At 30.5% G+C, this 18,154-nt stretch overlaps 1 protein-coding gene across 3 annotated transcripts in view; it reads right to left on the bottom strand.

The window, feature by feature from the left end:
* LOC118186770 (uncharacterized) overlaps window positions 1–16,194 on the bottom strand; it is a 33,675-nt gene extending 17,481 nt beyond the window's left edge. Inside the window, exons 1-5 of one of the 3 annotated variants that reach the window (XM_035356914.2) lie at window positions 15,896–16,194; window positions 14,083–14,210; window positions 13,323–13,538; window positions 12,297–12,437; window positions 5,165–6,073 (exon numbers count right to left, since the gene is read on the bottom strand). In XM_035356914.2, coding sequence (XP_035212805.1) covers window positions 5,165–6,073; window positions 12,297–12,437; window positions 13,323–13,509 — 1,237 coding nt within the window. In that variant the 5' untranslated portion in view covers window positions 13,510–13,538; window positions 14,083–14,210; window positions 15,896–16,194. The remainder of the gene's footprint in view (window positions 1–5,164; window positions 6,074–12,296; window positions 12,438–13,322; window positions 13,539–14,082; window positions 14,211–15,895) is intronic. The other 2 variants (XM_035356916.2, XM_035356915.2) reach the window with 2 other exon arrangements.
* Between the last annotated feature and the right edge of the window lie 1,960 nt (window positions 16,195–18,154).

The following is an 18,154-nucleotide window of genomic DNA, read 5'->3' as shown; positions in this document are numbered from 1 at the left end:
CTACGTCTATGCCTGTTTACAAGAACATTTGTAAGCACCATGTCTGATCTTATTCTACTGCAAGATACTTTTGCAGCTACTTTAGAATCTTGATAATTTTTAAATTTAATTTTAAATGCAATCAAATAAGTTATAAGGGATGATTGTTTTACAGCATGGTATCTTTGAACTATTTATAAAGCACCTATTATATCTCTTTCTTTAGAATTTGTTTTTAGAATAAACTTATAAATTAAAAAATTTGATGCTATTCATAATTATTTATGTAGATAATAGCACTTAATAAAATGTAATACGATGAATATAGGAAGTATAAGATTTAACAAAAAAGTGAGAAATTAAAAGAGAATGTTATATATAGCCAGGCATATTTTAGAAATACCAATAAATGCTTAAGAACAAACCAAACAAATAAAAATAACATATTCTACACAAAGACTGAGAGAGAAGATGAAGTGACTGTTAACACATTCGCTGCCGATCACACACTGGCGCATGCATGACTGGCGTTATTGCTGAAGAGCCGATCACACACTGGCGCATGACTAGCGTTATTGCTGAAGAGCCAATCACGCTCTTGTGCATAGTGTTGGGTGATGTCTCAGGTTCTAGTCACACACTGGCTTGAGAAAAGCAATGTCTCATTGTTTATTTTTAAGTTCAATCGACATTACATTCTGAATATATATGCTGGCATTGAGGTGGAGTGAAGGTTAGAAACTAGTTGTAAATGTATGTGGTTTGGTAAAGAAAACAACAAAGTTTTATTTTATGCAGATATCATATCCGAATAACATTCTGAAAAATACAGTTTGCAATAAATATCATTGTAATTACCTTGTAAAAAATTTCTTTGTAATACATATCTCCGTTTGTGATATATTTTCATACCAAAATAATGCATATTGTTACTTATTTTGATTCACTTTTAAATGCCATGCACCAACATGTAATGTGGCATTGCAGAAGTAATTTTACCTCTAGTGCCAATCGTGCTGGCATATACAGTCAAAAGTCGTTAACCCGGACTCGTCAGGACTTCCGGATTATAGATCATCAGTTTAAATCTCGTAAGATGGCATGCAGAAATTATAAAATTAAAAATATGAAACCATAATTTATGAAATAAAGAACAATTATGATCTAAAGGATATCAAAATTTACACACACACACACAAAAAAAAAAAAAAAAAAAAAAAAAAAAAAAAAAAAAACCTTAATATTTATTTGTTTACTTTATTAAACATTTCTTTCAATGTAAGTTTTTCAGTTGCTTCGTTTTTTATGTGATAATACATTCTCTTTAATTCTATAAACAGACATAATTTCTTGTTCAGTTATAAAGTTCCGCTGTTCAAGTCCTATAATTGTTGTGTCGAGAATACCAACTAATTTGTCAATCGAAATTGTTTCGTTTTCAATAACCTTTGTCACTTTCTTCGCTATCGGAAGCGAATTAAAATGATGAGGAATTTGATTTAAATCATATCAAAGACGGAGTACAGAGATGAAATAATACATTTAGTAAGGAATTATAAGCCAAATAAAATAAAAACATCTGCCCTGAAGATAAGGATAGTGCTGACAGATCAACTTCCAATTCATTGCACGCCGCCCTCCGGTATTAAAGATAAACAAACGTTAAAGTTTAGATAAACAAAGGATATGCCATTATCCATTTTTTTCAGCAATTCCACTTTTTGTTTGATGGACATCGGAACATGCTTTCGCTTTGTAGATCCTTTAATAGCTCCAGAATCAGAAATTCTTTTTGACATAATCGAAAGTTCAAGCTTAATTTTATAAAATTGCTCTAACAGTCTTCAAAAAATAATAAGCTGGATCCAATTAGAAGATTAAGGAACAGCGTAATCTGCAACATTAACTGAATTAGATAATTTTAGCTTAGCTTATACCGTGCGTTATACATTAAACGCGCATTTGTAAACGTATTTTGCGCATGCGCACACGCCTATTTGCAGTAAAGGTCTTAAGCGCATGCATCAATGCGAGCTTTGAGGTCCGGATTATAGATCATTCCGGATTATGGGTGTCCGAATTAACGACTTTTGACTGTAGTAATAAAATTCCATGCTTAAAGGCTTAGTAATCAATATGGTGCACATAATAATCTTTTATTAACCTCTTAAATCATATTTCTTATAATAAGTAAGTCGGCATATGCAGGGCTGTGGAGTCAGGTAGATTTTTGGGTAAAAGGAGTCGGAGTCGCTAGAAAACACGTCGACTCTGACTCCAGTTTTTGTTGGACAGTTTGAATTTGAAATGAAATTAAAGTGAGTTGAAAAAATTAATGACAAACTGAGTTAATATTTTTATTTATGGACTATATACATTAATAGTTATTTTCTATTTTATTGGCATATTAGTAAATAAATATTAGGAAGTAGAATGGATGTGATATTTGCCATAATTGATTAAACTCATTCATTTAGTTACTAATCTCATTGAATTGAGGTAAGCAGCAAGAACTCCCAAAATTGATGCCATTCTTAGGAAGAGAGCAGGAAAAGGAGCAATGCAACAGAGAAGTACATATTTGATATAATATCGGTTGTTAGGATTAAGAACTTTTTCAGAAGATGTAAATAACCCTAATATTTTACTAACAGAAAGAGTGTGGAATGATCTTGCAGAACTGGAAATGCTTCTTTCAATACCATATATAACCACAAAAAAGCTGCATTCTAAGAATTCACAAGAGGCAAGACTAGAAGAATGCAAAGTTTGTTCTTTCCGAAATGGAGGGTTTATTGCAGAAGGAATCATTTCTTCAATGAAGAAAAGAGAAACTAGTTTGCTAGATAATAAGATTGCACTGGGTTCAATATATGTAGATCCAAAACGTCGAATTTTGTTGGATGATAAACAAGTTAAAAAGGCAAAGAAAGCCATCTACGAACTGTCATTAAGAATGAAATTGTTCTCAGAACAACTGGAGTATTCAAATCAGGACAGTCAAACTGCAGATATTGCAACTGAGTCTCTATCATCTTCTTCCACTGAAGAATTCGATTTTGAAAAATATTTGGATAATATTGAAAAGGCTAAGGCAAAGTGAATGAAAATAAAGAACTAAGAGCTTTTAGATATAAAAATGAAAAAAAATACAAACAAGATTTATACACGGCCTTTGAAGAAATAGATAAATATGACTGCTCTTGCAAAACACCTCTTTTAAAACTTACAAAAGTCTATCCTGAAAAGTTAAAGGAAGTAGCCGTAACAGTAACAGCTCTTCTTCCTACTCAAGTCAGTGTTGAAAGACTCTTCTCAATTCTGGAGTTTATCAAGTCGGATCTATGGTTCTCTAACAAAGAAGATCTTGCCGAAGTTTTACTGTTTCTTAGAAATTACTAATGCCAGTTTTTCCATTTCATAATAAATGCTAATTAATATAAAAAATTTGCTATGCATCAATTTTTATCTGTAGCATCTACTACTTCCTTTATATTAAAAAAAATAAGCTGTACCCATGTTTATATGTTTACATATATATAAAAGAGTTGGAGTCAGAGGTCATTTTCCCTACTGACTCCACAGCCCTGGCATATGGGTACAATCTATTTTTATGACAGCATTTACTATCAATACAACCTCACATGACTGGCAGCAAAAGCATTAAGCAGTGACTTTGGACTTCGATATTATGGTTATTTGTGAGATTGCCTTTGCTGCCCTTTTTTACTATGATTAAATTTATGCCTCAGTGAGCTGGCCTGATTATGAAGGATCAGAGTCACAAAAAAGGACGGGAAAGGAGCTGGTGAAAGAAGGGGAGGTATTTTGTTTGTGTAAATCTAAAACATCTAAATATCAAAGTAAAGCTCTCCGAAATCTAGAGTTTTGAATATACTTCATAACACACTATACAGCCCAGTACATAACAAAGGTCACTAAAGCTATATTATTAGATAAATGCCATACTATTATTAAATATGATACTATTACTAATGCAATACTAATACAATAATATATACACAATATTATAACTCTACGATTATTACATACTATTCAGTACTAGATAAATGCAGAGAAACTCGATGAGAATATATATGTAAGTATGAGAACATTTACGTAAGTACTTGTGCTTAATGAACAGCAGTAACTGTGACAGAAAGGATGCATAAGAAATGCCGCAAATGAGACGAGAGGTTTTTAATTTGAATATAAAGAACACTTGGCATTTTTTCTAAACTAAATATATATATATATATATATATAAATTAAGGACAGGGAAACTGATTAAGGATTGATTGTGCCTTCCAAAAAAGGATGGTTGGAAACCCTAATTACTGACAATAATTTATGAAACTTATTTTATAACTTGGGTTAACAGATAACTCAAGCATGCATAAAGTAAAACTTACAATTTTCAGTATGCTTTTAATGTATAAGTATCAATCATTAAAAAAAAAAAAAAAAAAAAAAAAAAAAAAAAAAAAATATCTTGAAACTTTTATTATTAAAATTGCAAAAACATAACAATTTATAATAAGTTATTAAAGTTGTTATTAAATTAAATTATAAGTTAATTAAGTTACAGGCTATACGAATTATTAAATTATAAAGAAACAGCAATCTGACTTTAGCATGCCAATTTGAGCTTTATTAACCTGAAACAATTTTAAACTAATCAGTTTTTGATACATCTACTAGCTTATGAATTTACAAAAATTTAGGACTAAAGATAAAATCTCATTTAGAATAAGCTGTTCAAAAAGTGAAATAGAAGCTTTTTTAAAGGTATTAATATACTTCATCAAAATAATCTACATTAAAATTTGTGCATTTATTTGACACAGAAAACCTATTATCATTTGTTCACAAAGCTGATAAACAAATATTATTCTCAAGTCCCAAATTTCTTATTTTGGTAGAACTTGAAATCACTTTGCTGAAAACAAAAAAATTTCTTAGGTATTAATTTAAAAAAAAAAAAAAAAAAAAAAAAAAAAAAAAAAATCACAGCTTATAATTATTATAGATAGAATATATTTAGTTGAATATAAATTTAAAAAACAACAAACTTGAAACCAGTGTATTAGGTTACACATATTCAGACATGTTTAAACATATCATGTAAAGTATAATTGTACGTATTAGACAATAACTTATGGTTCAATAAGATCAAACAACTTGCCATTCTGTTTCATGGAAGATACTCTTGCGGGTGGAGGAGGTGCCAAGTTAATAGACGGTACAGCTTTCATTTGAGATGGAGGAGCAGGATGCACAGGAAACTGATGCTGTGGTGGTGGTGGAGGAGGTGCAGGAGCCCTTGGAGGTGGTGGTCTTACTGGTGCACCCCTATTACTCGTTGCTGTGGCACGATTTGGGGGTGGAGGAGGTGCAATGTTCATTTTATTCAACTGATTTGGGGAGGAACTTGCGACCATTTGATTGAGGTCATTTGGGGCACTATTATTCCTTGGAGGTGGAGGTGGTGGCCCTATGCTTTTTGCAGTTGGTTTCTGGGCAACATTATTTGCAACAGACAGCTTGTTAGCAGCAAATCGAGAATTATGACTTTCACCAACACCAAAGCTTTGTCTCCTCAGTATATTTGGGGGTTTTGAAGGTGGAGGTGGTGGTGCTGTCTGAGGAGCAGAATTATATTTAGGTGGTGGTGGTGGTTTTACATTAGGTGGCGGACGAGTAAGGCGAGGTCGTTGACCGAGATTAGTCTGTGAAGCAGATCGTTTAACAGTAGTATGTTTCACAGGACTATCTGAGTTTGTATGGTCTGTTTCAGTCTTAGTATTGGATCTAAAAACTGGTTTCTGGCTTGCTGGAGGAGGAGCTGGAGCAGGACCTTTAACAGCAACATCATCTGGGAAGTTAGGATTTCCTGCAGGCAGGCTAGTATGTTCATGATTTTCCAAGTTTGTTGTTTGAGATGAAGTGACACCTGATGTCACACGAGGCTTTGATACAGGACTAGGAGGCTGTGAACGGCTAATATGGCCAACACGTAAATGATCCAGTGATGATGCACTATTAGTGGATTTGATGTTTTGTATAACCAATGATGACAATGGAGAACTATCTCCTGAAATTAAAGAGATCATTCACTTATTTATAGTACACATAATTTTGAGTCTTCACTGGGTACAGGGAAATATTTAACATTGTAAAAATGAATGAATTACATATTATTAAATGATCAATTTATAAATTTCTCTCTTAAACTGAAATGATTATGAATTGTCTGAGGAATAAAAACTACAGAAATTCTTAAAATGAGCAAATTGTGATTATGATTAATTGATTAAATATATAAAATCTCAAACAATAATAAAATATATAAAACAAATATGTCCAAACCACTTTTTTTATAAAAAAATAATATGACAGCATATAGCTACTCTTCATATGAACAAATGCTGTCCAACATCAATTATAAACTATAGTTCTTTTTTGGGTAACTATTTTGATATTAAACTGAAACTTATGAATGCTGGAAATTACATAATTTCAATACAAGAATTTTTTAAACAAGTATAAAAATAATACAGCAAAACAAGGTTCCAATTATGACTGGGACCACACTCTGTCTAGGTAATAAAGCTGCCAATTGTTAGGTCAAAATATTTATTCTAATGCGAGCAACAGGATTTTATTTTTTCATCTGATTCTTTATTTCTCTTCGGCACTAAATCAATATTTATTGCTATCAATATTTACGCCTACTGAATATCATAACCTTACACCAACTTGGCAAATATTTTTTTTAACTTTTCACTTTCATCATCGCATGACTTATCAACTCACAGCAGCTTCAGAATTGACTCAGTAATGTCTTTAAAAATTTTTCTTTTTAAATATCAGTAACTGAACACCAAACAGCATGATAGCCTTTTATGCTGGCATTATACTCGACGATTACAAATTTCAGCCAACTAATTTCAGCGTTAAAGATTGTTGACGAGGTGAAATTTAATAGAAATTTTAAAAACAAACTTTGTAAATGATATTCATTGTCCATTTAGTGTTGTTTGAAATAAGAATAACTAATTTGTTGTTTTGATAAACCTTTTTTTGGTAAATGCAGCTGGTGATCTATTAGTCATCCCCTGCTAATGCAGTGTGCATTTGCCATTTGAATTTAGTGAGAATTCTCAACATGATAATTACAGGACTTGAAAAATGTAATTTTGTAACTCAACAAAAATTAAGTTTATCTATAAAATTAAAGAGAAAGCATTAGCACAAAAAATGAAATGCTTCCCATAAAGCGATAAATACTTCATTATTTCATAAACAATTACTCCAGATTTTTACTTTTATAATTTCTACATGTCATGCTACTAGATTTTAACTGATGATCTAAAATCTGAAAGTCCCAATCTCAGACTTCTGTACTGCAGTCAATATGGATTTTACTGATGCATATTTTGACTTGCATTTGCCTGATACTAGTATTAGGAGATATTTTTATGGGATCAAAATATAAATAAGTTTAATAACCAAATAATTGTGCATGAAATCAAGAAATATGTATAGAACAAAGAAATGATTTCAGAAAAATTTTTTTGTTTATATTCCAGTTGTGTTTATGAATTTGTAAAAACTGTTCAATAAATCATTTATAGGAGTTTTAATAAATCATTTAAAAAATTTTAACAAGCAGGAAAATTACCTGGTAACAAATTATTCAGTAAATTATTGAATTTAGAAAAATGTGTAACAGCTGAAAAACAATTGTGACACTAAATTTAACTATTCTTACAACGTCAGTTTTAACATAAAACTAATATCATAAGGAATAGGGGCAACCAATTTTACACATAGAAGAATGAGGAAGTTCCATCACAATTTAGATGGAGAATAACACTTGAACATAGGCACATGTACCTTTGCTAATCTGCACATGCACATCGTGGGGAAAAAAAAAAAAAAAAAAGGAGGGGGTGGTGGACAGCTCTTTATCTTCGGTTCTACTGGGCTGATTGACGAAATTCAAATTGTGTTTTTCATGTCTCGTAAGTGCGACTTAGGACATATATTAGATTTATATACAGCATTATTCTAAACTAGGTATTTTGATACAAAATGTATTTTGACAAAAAATTGTACTTTTTCTCAAATAACACATAAATTTTTTTTCCATATTTCGATTCTACAACTCAGATTATGTATAGATATTAAATTTTGTAATTTTTGGTGAAAAATTTAAAAATTTATCTTGCAAGACTTTTTTTATTTTGCACCAACAATAATTAATTCACTTGGCAGAATTCCTAATTTATAGTAACCTACTTACTTTCCTTATTTTTCATTGATACACGAGAGGGAAAAAAAAAAAAAAAAAAAAAAAAAAAAGGTCCATCGTTCATTCTTTCAAATAATTTTAACAAAATGCGTAAACCACATTTTTGTTATTATTGCTTATAATAAATGGCCCCAAAATGTAAATTCATGTTTATGTTAAAAGGTCCATCATTCCTTCTTTCAAATAATTTTAGAAAAATGCATAAACCCCATTTTTGTTATTATTGCTTATAATAAATGGCAAATTTCAAAACTTCCCCAAAATGTAAATTCATGTATATCTTAGGAAATTTTATATATAACTCTAATTTTTTTGCAGCTATGCTTAGAAATACATCTACTTTAAGATTAAAAAAATTTTATAGGTTATAATTCAAACTATTTTTTGAAAAATTTGTAAAAAATATTTAAACATACAAATTTTTAAAATAAATAATAAAAAATGTGCGAATTATATTTGGATTAAGCCTAAATTTTGAATTCTTGAAGAAGGAATCAAGTACGTTTAATAAAAAAAAAAAGAGATATTCTGTACAATTTGGAATGAAAGGGAAAAAAGCATTAACTCACTGGTGTATAAATGAAGGTTTACTTAGTAGTCATTAGAAGTGTCCTGTTTGTATGAAGGAAAGCATATGGTTGAATGTAATGATCGTTCAGATGGCTTTGAATGGGTTTTTCGCAAGAAATGTCACCACCAGTCTGGCACTACAGAGGATATTTTTTTACTCCTAATTTTGGTAATTTATGTGGTGATGACAATAAAAGTTCAGATAGTTTTAGAATGTTTTTTAATGCTGCTAAGGAATTTTGTGTGCCACAGCCTGAAGACCCAGAAATTTCTAAATATGGTAAGTCGATATTTCCTTTTTGTAGTGCGTATATGTGATAAAGATGTACTATTTAAAATGCAGTTTATTGAGCTTCAATTGGCTACATATTTTGTTAAATTTTGGTGATGAGTGACATTATATGACATCATCATTCTCCCGATATTTTTTGAACTGAAAATAGATTGATGTGTACATGGACAAAGCAAGATATCTAGTACCGGCCCTCAATAAGCCTTAAGTATATATGGGAGTTTATTTATTCAGGGCTTAGATAAGCCTTAAACATGTGCAAGAAATAGACATAAGTATAATAAATAACTAAACTAATACAATTCAGACTTAATTGTCTCGGAGCGTGATAGAAACAAGATAAAATTTAGCGGAGCAACTTGTCTCTAGCCGCCAATCTCATGATACATAACCAAATATGTATAGTGAACGATAGCTAAATTTTATGATCATAGCTGAGAATTTTAAAGGTTTTCAGATATCGCAAACCAAAGGTGAAATTTTTGAATTAAAGGATTTTATAAAGAAATGTGGAGAAGCGGTAATTAATGAAGATGATATAAAAGAAGTTTTTCATTGTGATGGCAATGTTCCTCAATCATCAATCAATTGATGGCAAAATTTGTAGTATGGTTCTAGATCCAGAAAATACCACTAACGATAGTGAAGAAAGTGACAGAGTTTACTGAAAACGAAAAAATTTCGATTGACATGTTATTCAGAATTCTTGACACAGCAATTACAGGACTTCAGCAATGTAACGGAACAAGAAATTACGCCTGTCTGCAGAATTAAAGAGAAAGTATTAGCACAAAAGACGAAGCAACTTACACTGAAAGAAATGTTTAATAAAGTAAACAAATATTAAACTTTTTTTTTAAGTATTTATGATCAAAATCATAAATGCTTCATTATTTCATAAATCACGATTTCCTATTTTTAATTTTATAATTTCTACATGCCATCTTACTAGATTTAAACTTATGATTTATTATCAGGAAAAAATCCCAAATCTATAATCGTGGAAGTCCAGAGATCTCGGACTTTGTATTGTATCAGTTTACATTTAATAAGATGGCATGTAGACATGGCAAATTGGTAACTTCACTCAAGCTTTCATGTAGAAAAATGCTATCTGACCTAAACAATAATCTTCCACAACCACCATTCAAAGGCCAAAAGAGAGATTTTGCATAAATTCAGTGTCAATCAATGTATTATAACTGGCCACTGTGCTTTTTTCCCTAGCCAGCAGGTGTTTGAATAGGATATGCAAGTTTTTGAATAGGATATGCAAGAAGATCGGTTATTGTGAAGAAATTTACTGCGCCACCTGGCTTTTTTCTGTTGAGAAAGCATTTAATAAATATTCTCTATTTCTTGACTCTGTAAGGCAGGGTGGAAATTTTTTAAATATTACGTTATTTTATTTATTTCTTCTGAGGTTAAGATATTAGACCATTCCAGGTGTTGTATGTCTGTATTTTGGACTTCATACATATTACACAAGCTAATAGATTAAGTTACATTACTTGAATATGGCAAAAATATACAAGGGCTCTCTGCCTATGAGAGATTCTTTAATGGAAGATTTGCCAAGGTAAACTAACTTTCATTCATATTATACATCGAGGAAATCGTAAAATTCAACCATGCAGCCAGCCTGTCGGCCTAGGTTTAAATTCAGATCAAGATACCAATATTTAGTGGTTTTATTAACCACTTGGTCATAGGTGGAACCAAGGCAGTAAGTAGAATTACACTGGAGAAACAGAACAAAAATACATTATCAATAACTTTCTAGTACAGTCAAAAGTCGTTAATTCGGACACCCATAATCCGGACCTCAAAGCTACAAACTTTCTGCGCATGCGTCGAATTGATGTCTGCACACACGTCGAATTTAAAGGTCTTACGCATGCGCGTAAGACCTTTACCGCTGCAAATTTGCATGTGCGCATGCGCAAAATACATTTACGAATGCGCGTTTAATGTATAACGGACGGGATAAACTAAGCTAAAATTATCTAATTATCTATTTCAGTTAATGTAGCAGATTGCTTTGTTCCTTAATCTTCGAATTGGATCCGGATTATTATTTTTTGCAGACTGTTAGAGCAATTTTATAAAAGTAAGCTTGAGCTTTCGATTATGTCAAATAGAATTTCCGATATATATTTACTAATATGTAAAGGATATACAAAGTGAAAGTATCTTTCGAAGTCCATTAAACAAAAAGTGGAATTGCTGCAAAAAATGGATAAAGGCATATTCTTTGTTTATCTAAACTTTAACGTTTGTTTATCTAAACTTTGTTTATCTTTAAAGCTGTGGCAGCGTGCAATGAATTGGAAGTTGATCTGTCAGCACTATCCTTATCTTAAGGCCAGATGTTTTTATTTTATTTCGCTTATAATTGCTTACTCAATGTAGTATTTCATCTCGATGTACTCCGTCTTTGATATGATTTAAATCAAATGCCTCGTCATTATAATTCGCTTCCGATAGCGAAGAAAGTGACAGAGGTTATTGAAAACGAAAAAATTTCGATTGACAAATTAGTTGGTATTCTCGACACAGCAATTATAGGACTTGAACAGCGGAACTTTATAACTGAACAAGAAATTATGTCTGTTTATAGAATTAAAGAGAATGTATTATCACATAAAAAACGAAGCAACTGAAAAACTTACATTGAAAGAAATGTTTAATAAAGTAAACAAATAAATATTAAGCTTTTTTTTTTGTAAATTTTGATACCCTTTAGATCATAATTGTTCTTTATTTCGTAAATTACGGTTTCATATTTCTAATTTTATAATTTCTGCATGCCATTTTACCAGATTTAAACTGATGATCTATAATCCGGAAAAATCGTTAATCCGGAATCGCCGAAGTCCCGATGAGTCCGGATTAACGACTTTTGACTGTATTAAAGTTTTTATCTGCAGATACATGTTGCTTTTTACTGGATTTTTATCAGTTCAGTCTGCTTTAATTCATGATTGTATCAAATACACATAATCATATGAGGAACAACTTCTCAAGTCTATGTAAATAAATATACAAGGAATGAAATACCATGTTTATGCATGCATTTAACATATGAATGCAATTACAGTACACAAGCTACCATAAAAAACAAAGAAATAAAATTACCAGATCTTGGAGTTGTTGGTCTTAGTTTTGGAATGCCTTGGGCAAACAAACCTCCAGGAGGAATAACAGGAAAAGGACTACTGGATTTTAAATCAGAAGTATTTCTTTTTGCTGTAGATCCATTAGATGATGATTTTGCTCCTATTAAAACATATCAGCAATAAAATTATATTCATGCATTCAGTATTTATTATATTTTTTTAAATTAATGCAGAAATCAGTTTATATAAAAGAATCTTATACACAAAAATTAAAAAAGCAATTTCACAAATTCTCTAAGAGTTCATATTATACAGAATCCTGAAGTTCCTACAAAAGTAATGAGTTATTTTCTTGATTATAATTACAAAATGCCTCTGCTTTGTTTTACCTGGAGCCTTTTCCTTTTCAATCTACTTATTTATTATTTCTTGATTATAATTACAAAATGCCTCTGCTTTGTTTTACCTGGAGCCTTTTCCTTTTCAATCTACTTATTTATTATTTGATGAGATTAATTAACACCCTGGCATTACCAAAAGTACAATTGATCTACTCCCCGAGACCGTATAGCTTCCTTCTTTTAGTGAAGAGGAGAATCCCTGGTATAACAACTTATCATTTAACACAACACACACTAAAAATAACCATTGCTTTTTACAACTACTGCCAATATTTAAAATGCATCTTCATATTTTAATATGTCAGACAATTAACCAGAGAACATACCCTTTTTATTTTAATTTTTAATTAAATTACAAAATATTACAAAACGTTTAATAACAGTAACCACATTATTTTCTTATACATCAAATTCTTGAAGGATTAGAACATCAATAGCAATTTACTCATATTTATATAAATCCATATAAACTGCTATTGTGTCTTAACTCCTTTAACTTTTTATGCAAAAAGTATGAAGAACTGCTCCAAAATTTTTATTATAAGTTTACCAATGTGAAAAAAGTATAAAATGAATTTTCAATATAATGCCTTTAAATGTTTTGATATTTTTCACACAATTAACATATTTAACATATCTTTTACCATCAACAAGGGGAGAGCTTCTGTCATTGGTTTCTACTCTTTTTAATTGAGTTCCTTTTCTAATCTGAGATAAGAGAGCATTTCTATCAGGAGCCGGCTCACAGTTGTTCAACTTGTTATGTGCCAAATGTGATCCACCAAAACCTTGTTTGGGCAGAGGTGGAGGTGCAGGTGGTGGAGGTGGCATTGTCAATTCTGACAATCACCCTTCATTTTCTACAAAAAAAAAAAAAAAAAAAAAAAAAAAAAGTACATTTGTGGGTCAAGATGCAGATGTAATTTTTAGTGTACAAATTAAATAATCATGATTATATCAAAAAATCCTTCTGCAATTCTTGAACATGAACATTAAAATAAGATTTATTTTACAATAAAGTTTTACACAAGTCCTAATACAAAATCTACCATAGGAAATCGCAAAACATTACAAATTTCGTGTACAATATATGAAAACTCAGTTATTACACCATAATATTATTCAATCTCATGCTTCTTTTACATTTAAATTGCTAAGCAAATATCTAAACACTTTTGGATACATCACTATACCAAGCAATTAGACTGAAATGATATGATTTTGCTGCTAGTGAAATAGGTGCTCCCTTATTTATGATGGATTATGTTCTTTATGGCCTAATAAAATCAGAACGAATTGAAAACATAGTAATGTTATTGATACTAAACGTATGATCCGTCACAAAAGTAATGTGCAATGTAAAAAATACACATGTTTGCATGTAAATAATTATAAATTTCTTACTATAGCTTGATACTAGATGGTGTTTATATTCTGATAAAGTTTGTAAGCTTGGAAAGAAATTATTGCAAATCATCTTTACCATGGATTGTAGATGCTCATCGGACAATCGAGTTCTTATCAGTTTCGAACTGTGAAAAAAAAAAGCTGTTCATATATAAATGTATTTCCAAACAAGTGCAAAAATTTGTAACTGAGATCATTTATTTTTTAAAGAACACAAATAAAATTTAATGAAATCTATACCTTCAAATTTCTGAAAGAGATTTATTTCTTACTGTAATGTACTCCATCTATAGATTTTCTGACATTTTAATTTGTTCATTTTTTATGGAAATGAAAATAACATAAACTTGAACTTCAAATAACAAAAAATACAGAAATATTTGGAAAACCATATTTTCAACAAATACATAATGTCTTAGTGTGCCGCATAAAATATGCTTTGGGTGACCAAGTGACCCATGGGCTGCCAATTCCCAGACCACAGATCTATTGCATTCTTTCAGATGAGACTTTAGGTAATTTACAAAACTCTGGGTTATTTCACCCTTATGAGCAAACATAGTTGTCTTGAAAAAGCTACCAAGTTTGTCTGTTTTTCTAAAGATATGACCATTTTTTTGTTACCAGTATTCTTTTCATATGCAAAGCATCTACTATATTTATTGCATATTATTATTTTGAAAAATAATCATACTTCACTATTTAAAGCATAGTTTTGAAAAGTACTGCTCTCATATCAGCCCAAAGCTGAGGATGCATAAGTTGGCAACTGAGGATGTGGACAGTGACCAAGATATACATTACATTCAGTGCTTATATAATCTTAATTACAAATTTCTCTTATTCTCAACTGACATTTTAATAATCTACAAAAATTAATATACTATATGACACATAAGTCAACAAAGCACACCAAAAAATCCAGTTCTTCAATTTTTAAACATAAATAAGATACTTGATTAATTAATGACAGCAATTCATTACAGCAAACATGAAAAGTCCAGAACTCCATAACTACAAAACATGCATAAATTCTGTAGAAAGATATGATCAGTTAACAGCAAAATATTCACCTCAACAACAACACAAAACACTTTAGGAAAATTCAAACTTGATTAATTTATAACTGATTATTGTAAAAACTGAATACTTTCTATATTCCTGTACTGTTTATATATATTAGAATTTTACATTTAAATTTACATTTCAACAAATGTATACTTATGCTACTGCTTCATTACTTTTATTATCCACATACGTACTACAAATGCGATTATTTTCAAGATGAAAAGTATCAACTAATAGTTATAACACAAAAATACGAAATACAATGTTGGAAGACATATCAGCTGTTTTAAAAAATGGAGCAAAAAGAAAAAATAACTTTTTATCAAATTCCAAATACAATATTTTTGCATGTATGCATTATATAGTCATTTCCTAAAATAACTAAGTTAATTACAGTAGAAACTCCTTACATAACTATATATAATGAAATATTTTTCAAACAAATAATACCGCATTAATTCTCTTTCAAATTTTTCATTCCGCGTAAGATTATTAATTCAGTTACCCATATAACATTTAATTATTTTAAATAGTGTTTATTTAATTCTGATATAAAACCATACAGAAGAAATTACTAAAATAACGTCACTTTTCATTCACCATAAAACTGAATCCTGTTACACTGATAGCAAAGATACAATTTAAATAGACCACATAAGCAAAAAGTTGGACGAGGAAATTAGGAAAAAATCTTCACGTTAACTTGACTACATAGTAAAAGTACAAAAAGATGAATATTTACCCATAATTTCACTATGAAAATAACTCATTTTTTGAAGATATGATTTTTGTACTTCCTAGAAGAAATCTTTTTTTCATGTGACACTTCAACACTTCCAATACATTTGAAATGAACTACGGTAACACAATTTAAAAATTAAACTTTAAACAAAAATTTCTAAAAGATTTATTCTTTTAATTAGTATTACATACTGTAAGATACAATTATTTATTTGTTATTGAAAATAGTGATGACTTAAGGCCTAGGCCCATTTCTCATAACATATCTTATCACAACTCGTAGCTTACTACATACAGATACAACTTACAGCGATGCCAAAGTTCAGTTTTTAATGCGTAATAGTTTCTGATTCTCACGGCATAACTATTCGGAATTTGTTTCATAAAAAATTTTTTTTTTCACAGTAAAACTTTTTTATCGCAAAATTTAAAATTAAAAAATTCTTAATTTTTCTTCGTTAAAATTGATATTTAAAAGAAAATTTGAGAATTATTATCTAAAGCACATTCTGAAATTCAAGAAAAGTCCAGAGACAATAAAATGTCATTAGTTCCTGTACAAAATGTATCAAATTTCGGGCGGTATGCTTTTGCAAACATACTTATTCTATATATTTATTCTAACATTTAAAAAATAGCATATAGGCAGACTTCTCTTAATTCATAAGTTCTTGGAATTTTTAAAATTTTAATTCTTTTTTAACTGATCTGCCTGACTACTAAGAACATATAGTGAATTTGAGTTTCAGAAAGCAGCGCCTTCTTTTACTCTGTATCACGTGAAGAACATCAGTAAAGCAAAAAGACGAAAGTAAATGTCAGATGGCCGCCATCAGTCGACGAAAAAGGTGAGTGTCTGGTTGAAGGTCCAAATCAGTGAACTGAAGAATCTAGTATAAGTAAAAAATGTTAAGGATGGAGAACGTCAGATGGATATTTGTGCTTTTCTCTGGGAAATGGAGAACATCTAAGAGAGTTGATGCAGTTGTTAGGATGAGTGAGAACTGAATAGAAGAAATTTATGGCAAGTTTTTGAATATAATCTTGAATTGTATCTACTTTGAGATCACGGTGGATATAAGAATTTGGAATGAACCATGGCGTGCTGATGATCTCTCTGAGTGCTTTGTTTTGAAGAACTTGGATGTGTTGAAAGTGAGTTTTGGCAGCGTGGCCCCAGACAGGATTAGCATAGAGTAATGCTGGTCGAAGTATAGATTTATATAAGAAGAGTTTATTAGAAACGGACATATGACTTCTTCTGCCAAGATGTGGGCGCATAGTTGCAAGCGTGATATTGATTTTTTGATTGACAGAAACTGTTTTAAAGAATTTTCAGGTCACTAATGTGGAAAAGAATTTGAATATATTCGTTCCTAAAATACTGGCATAAGTTGTCAATCAAAAGTTATTTTGGAGAGCTACATAAAATTTTTGTGGCAGACACTGGCATTTCTGGTAGATAATTTCAGTTACGTGATCATCATTAAACAATTGATTATTAGTAAATTCGAATGATGAATGTCGTGTTAATGATCGTTGACAGTTTTGTAGCGTCACATCATAAAGAAATTTTATAGTTTGACCTTCTTTAATTTAAAAGGTTTGAAATCTAGGATTCATACTGTATGAGAATAAAACGGTTCAAACTATCTGCTAAAAGTTACTCCTTATAGAAGCTTAAAATTTTCACAGTATTATTTTCTTGGGACGACAAAACTTTAGTTATACTAAACTACAGAATGGTAGCATTCAACCTCATTAGGCTTTGATATCAAATCAAGCATTTCATCGTATTCTTAGAGGAAAACATTTTCAGCAACCAGCAGCTGAACTTGAAAATAACGAGTTTCTCCGAAAATGAGACTAAAAAAAAGATAAGTCCTAGCAGGATTTTTCAAGGCACTCATAAGCCCTGAAGGCCAGCCGGGCACTTTATTGCGATAGACCAAGTGCAGACGCAACACACATGCACATTTGAAACAAACGGACGTGGTTGCGACAAATTAGAATCTTCAGTATTATCTTAATTACAAATTTCTCTTATTCTCAACTGACATTTTTAATAATCTACAAAAATTAATATACTACATGAAAACGTCGAGTTAACAACGGACGTTTAGCACTACGATTAATAATAAATTTGAAGTATAATAAATTTTGTAGCTCAGACAAAAGGAGTGCAAAAAGAAAGAGCTGTTCCCTAGAGTACAAGAAAAGAATTGTGGAAGAATCTAGGAATAAAAATCTCACAGTTTTC

The sequence above is a fragment of the Stegodyphus dumicola genome, chromosome 8, assembly GCF_044657685.1.
Source record: "Stegodyphus dumicola isolate Sdum_Otavi_A_Nest chromosome 8, ASM4465768v1".
NCBI lineage: Eukaryota > Metazoa > Arthropoda > Arachnida > Araneae > Eresidae > Stegodyphus > Stegodyphus dumicola.
The sequence above is the reverse complement of the archived record's forward strand: the minus strand, read 5'-3'. Positions and strand labels throughout refer to the sequence as shown.